Source organism: Poecilia latipinna, unplaced genomic scaffold (assembly GCF_001443285.1).
Source record: "Poecilia latipinna isolate Pla-1442-1.1 unplaced genomic scaffold, P_latipinna-1.0 Scaffold1115, whole genome shotgun sequence".
NCBI lineage: Eukaryota > Metazoa > Chordata > Actinopteri > Cyprinodontiformes > Poeciliidae > Poecilia > Poecilia latipinna.
In genome coordinates, this window is record NW_015113731.1 from 173,779 (window position 1) to 180,082 (window position 6,304).

The 6,304-nt window shown below is 36.7% G+C and overlaps 1 protein-coding gene across 1 annotated transcript in view; it reads right to left on the minus strand.

The window, feature by feature from the left end:
- The window catches only part of LOC106959740 (neprilysin-like), a 32,347-nt gene that overhangs the window by 10,349 nt on the left and 15,694 nt on the right, over window positions 1-6,304 (minus strand). Inside the window, exons 7-12 of the mRNA XM_015052497.1 lie at window positions 5,165-5,266; window positions 4,932-5,068; window positions 4,647-4,740; window positions 3,366-3,494; window positions 335-433; window positions 169-246 (exon numbers count right to left, since the gene is read on the minus strand). Coding sequence (XP_014907983.1) covers window positions 169-246; window positions 335-433; window positions 3,366-3,494; window positions 4,647-4,740; window positions 4,932-5,068; window positions 5,165-5,266 — 639 coding nt within the window. The remainder of the gene's footprint in view (window positions 1-168; window positions 247-334; window positions 434-3,365; window positions 3,495-4,646; window positions 4,741-4,931; window positions 5,069-5,164; window positions 5,267-6,304) is intronic.

The window sequence follows — 6,304 nt, forward strand, 5'->3', positions numbered from 1 at the left end:
AGCCGTCAACACTCGGTCATGTATTCACGAGGGAAACTCGTTACAGTCAAATATTCACTGGGATGTTTTAGCGACGATAAGAAATGCAACTTTCCTAAAGTATTTTCTGTTACAAAGAACTTAGTGAAATATGGATAACAGTGTTTTTTTTCCCCCACAAATACTCACATCTTTGTACTCATTGTTTAGATATTTGTCATCCATGATGTCTTCAGAATAACCAATGCGTTCACGGATAGCTCGGGCCTGGCAAAAAAACAGAAAATGTGAATAAACCTGGTTTACTGGTCGTTCTAAATACAAATAAGTTGATTCTTGAAAATTAAATTCACACCTTCTCTTCTGCTGCTTTTTTGGTCTCTTCATCCATCCAGGCGAGGTCATTAAGGTTACTAATGAAAACTTCCCGAATATCTTTAATCATCTCCTCCATCTAATCTCCCAACACACCAAAGAGAGCAAATGTCACAAGATGCCAATGATGGAACAGGAAAATGCATCATAAAAAGGTTCTCTGGTCTGCCGTTTGTTTCTGTTCATCAACTCAAATTGGATCAGAAATAAGACAAATATAACTTCTGTCAAAATATTAACACACTTCCTAAAATGATTAGGCCTTTCATATCCACATACCAGAACGATTCAGACTTGCATATTAGACTGTTCATTAATTTGTAATTAATGAACCTTGTCATGATGATTTTAAAAATACCTCCTGTACAGAAAAAGTGTTCAATTGAGGAAAAAAAAATAAATAAATAAAATAACTGTGTGAATTTAAATAGACATACAAACTGGAAAAAAAAAAATTATAAAATTGAAATTGAGAAATGGTAAAACTAGACAAATTCATTGTCTTACTGATTTTTTTTAATTCTGAAAGTTCAGCAATTTATTTAATACGTTATTCTGAAAATGTTAGTATTTCGATCAGAATTCCCGAGGACTTGACCATAGACTTGGCTAAAACAAATTTAAATATTTGTTGAACTTTTTCCATTGTTTTTCAGGCTATAACAACAAATGTCATTGTTAGTTGATCTGTCAGTTTCCAAAGTCAGGAAATAATCTGAGCTTTCCCTTAGTGTTGAAAGACTTAGGAATGACAATATCTTTAAAGAGATGAAAACTTTGGGATTTCAAGAAAGCTACAAAAAAAAAACTTTGAAAAAATGTTTCCGCTAAGTTTTCTGTTATGTAATGAATGTAACTAATTTTGGTTATTCTAACTGATCAAGAGATGTTTGGTCTAATTTAACTTCAAACAGTGAGGAAAAAAAATGCCTTTTTACTTTGAATGAACAATTCTTTTTCGAGACATAATAGGGAGGGATTTTAAAAACAAAAAGTATGATCTTACAACCAAGAGAAGGAAAAACAACTTTATATAAATATAAAACTTAGGTTAATCGACACTAATGTCATTATACCTTGTTTTAAAACTAGCATTACAAGCAATGTGTGCTTGACAAAAAACTTGTTTTTTTCCTTGAGGCTTTTTTTTGTAATGTCACCCCCAAGAGTTTCCACATTTTTAAATGCATTGCTTCACATAAAGAATTAAATGAACTGAGACCTACTCTGAGACCACAGCAAGAGAAAACCCAAAAACCCCTCATCTCGTCACATTAGTGGACCCCTTGCTTACTCATTGCACAATCCTTTTAAAAAGGTTGTGGTTTGCCACAAACTGGCAGAGACCACACAGTTTTTCCGACAAGCCTTTAGGGGAGATTGTTGTGTGTGGACACATGCAGTTTGTACAAATTTCACAATACACCATCACTTATTTCAACTTAGTTTTACAATGAAAGCTTCCACTTAGATGTATTTATATCAGATATGCATGGTGAGCAGCTGAAACTAGAGCTAAACAAGAAACATGTTGCTTATAGGCTTAGAGTGCTTATTTATTAATTAATGTTCTAGTACATGTTCACTGATCTCTTGATCACTAATAATTGGACAAAGTATTTGTGTAAGGAGATGGTCTGGTGATCTGGATGACTGATCAACTTCTTCCCACAGGACAATATATGCTTTATAAATTATGATCTAATTGCTATACACATTTCCTCCTGGAAATAATTTCTTCCAGTTATAATGTATTCATCTATATGAAAAAGATTAATTACTTTAATCTCAGAATTCTGTTTTTTTTTCCTCAGTTGTGACTTAAGCAGATGGGCACCTCGGAGGAAACAATTTCACTCACCAAGATGCAAGTTGTGGATGAGGAAAACAAACTTTCTGGAGGAACATGTTGGATTTAAGCCAGCTTTTTAATGGCTGAGGAATTTCCAAAGACACCCATTCATTAATAGGAGAGCAAAAGAGTTTCCTGGTGCCCATCTGCTTTAAAGACTTTTTTTTGAGACAAGAAAAGTCAGAATTTTGAGATTAAAGTCAGAGGAGGCCCTAAATCCTCCTCTGTACAGATACTCTGTTTAAACGAAGAGTTAAAACAGGGTTGCATCAAGAATCAAATAAGTTCATTATGGTTGCATATTAATGTAACAGCACTCCCTGCTGAGAGATTTTTGTCATGAAGTATACATGTTTGTACTAAAATATGTGGCAGCTGTTTTTCAACTCACACTTTATGCTGGGTCATGAATTTGAGGAATGGGGGAAGCAGATACGTAGCTGGATGTTCAGAGCAGCCATGTGTCACTTCTCACTTAACCAAATACACACACAAATGCAAACATGCATGTTTGTGTGGCCATCTTTGTGGTGACTTTCTATCAACTTCCATTTATTTCTACAGCCTAAACTTTACCCTTATCCTAAACCCTAACTCAATTCACACCTTCATCCTAAATCTAATCCCTGACTCAAAAACAGTGCTTCCCCATGTGGGGATCAGGCTTCGGTCCCCACAAGGAGCAGTGGGTCCCCACAATGTAGTGTCAGGAAAATGGTCCCCACAAGGTATTAAAAACAAACACACACACACACACACACAGCAGGGAAATGGGATTTGTCTGAGTAGGCAAACATCTTTATGGAAGTTGAGATACTTAAGAGTTATGACGGTGTCACTCATACACGACACAGTATTGTGGCAAAGCCTGCATGTGCGCGCACACACACACACACACACACAGAGTTGAGATTTACAGCGTAGGTGGTGTGAGCATGATAACAAGGACACCTCATTCAGCTGCTTCCAGTGGATGCAAACACGACAACACTGAGGCACAGACACGAGACAGGTGACAAAATTACAGATGTCTCTTAAACCATCTCGTACATAAAAACACTCACTATTTTTATGTCATCAGTTCAGCTTGCCAAAGAAAGCTGTTCAATAAAGCTTTTTTTAATTTGACAAAAGTTGGTCCAGTTCAGCCTCTACCTACCAGCTCTTTGCTCTTCTCAGAGAAAGCCTCCTGCACATACAGTCGTCCCACAGCTTTGTCCAGGTTGTTGTTGACATACAGTGCGCACTGTCGCCACACGGCCACCTCTGATGTTGTCCCAGACAGAGCCTATTTGGAAGGTAGTGACAGAAAATTTGTGAGTGAAGGAGAAAGTTTATGGCAAGATCTTATTTGTGTTCAAATGAAACTGATTTCCATTTTAGGAAGTGGAGCAAAAGAAAAATGATGGGTTATGAAAAAGTTCATAAGCCATACACATAAAAGTTGAAGGGAATCTGGCCATGACAGACTGGAATCCAAACCAGTCCATTGGTGGTGCGATGTTTACGGTCATTGTCCTGCAGGGAGGTAAACCTCCTCCTCAAGCTCAAGTCTTTTGATGCCTTTTGTAGGATTTATTCTAGGAATGCTCTGTACTTTCCTCAGTAGATTTTAACCAGCCTCTCTGCTCCTGTTCAGTCATTTCAACAGAGCTCAAGGCCAACAGTCTCAGATTCTCCCACTTGAGCCAATGGACTTTTGCTGCTACGCCAGAAATACCGTGGACTTTCTGCTTCCTTAACTAATATTTCACATTATTATGTGGCTTCTGAAGGTCATTACTTGTATTGGATATTTTGGGGGAGAGCATCAGAGTAAAATGGGCTGAATACAAAATGCGCACTCAAATTGTGCAAGTCATGTATAGTTGGTTTTTTTTTTTTTTTACACTTCTGCACTATTTCGTGTTAGTCACATAAAATCAATTTTCTTTCTTAATGTGACAGTGTGAGAAAATTTATGAAAGCCTTTGCAAGACAGTTGTGATACACAGAATGTGTTTTACTTTTTATACAAATCCGACATGTTTTTCTATTCATTAAAATCTGTGTAGCATCAAAATGAGAAGCTGTTGACGGGTTTTATTAGCAGGTAACATGATTCTACCATCATTAGTAATTCAATTCAACCTGTACTGTCATTGGACAAATAAAGGACTTGGAGAATATCACATAACTTCATTAATGAAATTTTAAGAAACAGTCCAGCATATTAATTTATGATGACATCTTTCTTTTTTTGATTTCAGAGTCTATGTGTTTTTTTTTTAATTTCAACAGCTATGAAACTATCGCAATGTTTTGTTTTTAATAACTACAAGTACATTTTAACCACTGTACAATAACTTTCCAGCTTGATATTGTTATAAAGACATTGCAAGGACATTCATGAAAGTAGTTTTCCCAAGTCAACATGTCAGGGTAATATCAGGCTGCGTACCTTGCGGAAAGCTTTCCTGGTGTCTCTGTAAGCTCGACTCATCCCCACCACCATGTTCATAGCAAACCGCCAAACCATGTAGTTCTGCAGATCTCTGCAAAAAAGGAAACGCAGCAAGGTCAAGGACATCGACATGATCCTGCAGTGATCTAACTGCAGAGTGTGACCAGATTTTTCTGACCGCATCTTGAGACTCTCACCTCGACAGAAACGCATGCAATTACTGCAAAGGTAAGCAATTTCTCTGGAAGACAATAACCATGTAATTTGTATAATCTTACACACCTCTTGGTGTACTTGGCTAATACAAAGTTGAGTCTTCTGTAATAGTTTGGGGAGTAGTTGATGATTTTCTCCGATTCAGGAACGCTGATGTTCACGGTGTCCATTATCTTAGCTGTGAAGTAACTCCAGTTGAATTTCTTCAGGTTGAGCCAAAACAAAACAAAAAGAGTTTAAGATATTTAACACCAACTTTAAATAACAGAAATGCTTGCAAGCCAAGATGTTAGAATTGCCTGAGAGTCAATTTCAAGAGTGAAGTTTCTGTTCAGCTCCCCCAGTTCCATCTTGTTGTAAAGCAACACCGGGTTGTTCCGATCTTCTGGTGTGTCAGTGGCCTGGGAGAAAAACAAAAACAACAAAACGCAACAAAACATAAGACTGGAATTTAAAAACTCCATCAAAAATCCTGTTTTCCCAACACATTTACACTCTTGGTACATCTCCAGAAGCATGAAGCATGTGCAGCCCAGGAGGCCTCGGGTCTGTAGCTGTCAGAGTTTGAATGGTTTAACTGCCTTGTAATAGTGAGCAGCAGAGTGGAGAGGAAGAAAGCTTGTAAGCAATAGGACCAGTGCAGACTTAAAAAACAGGGTTACAAATTTATTGATTCCTAGGGAAATATTGGGGTTTGACATGTCAAGCTCATTTCAAAAAGACGTTCATATAAGGCACATTATTTTTTACCATAAACCTTTCCTGAATATGCTAATATACTGTGACAATTATGCTGAATTAAGTGCACTTTAATTTCCAAGGCTGATTAACTCCAAGGCAAACATAGCGTATAGCCTAAAGCCCAAAATGATATTGGTCACATAAATGCCTAATAAATATAATGCCCAAGGACTTTAAAATACTAAATGGCCATGACTCTAACATTTGCCTGTTCCACTATTAAATGCACAAGTACAACAGATTAAAAAAAAAAACAGCATGTATGAATAAAAATGGTAGGATTTTATGGAAACCACAAAAGGTTAATGTTATCTTCCCCACGGAGGTTGCTGACAAGAAAAAAGTAACAAGTGGGTGCAACACAATTGCTGCTTACACAAACGCTAATGGTAGCTCATGCTAATGAATCTACCTGGTGCTGCTAATGGCAACGGTTGCCAGGCCAAATTATGATAATAGATATGACCTTTAAAACATATTTAATGTTTCAACTTTCATGTTTATCCATTGGTTTGACAGATCCCATTTCTACTGAATACTGTGAATTTCTAAAGACAATTCTGATCTTGACCAATGTCTGAAATCCTATGGCTAATAGTGTTTAAAATTAAATATAAAAATTTAAATATGTGGTGAAAACCTTTAGATTAATCAGGAATATCAAAAGAAAAACAAAACAAAATTAGACCTAGTCATCC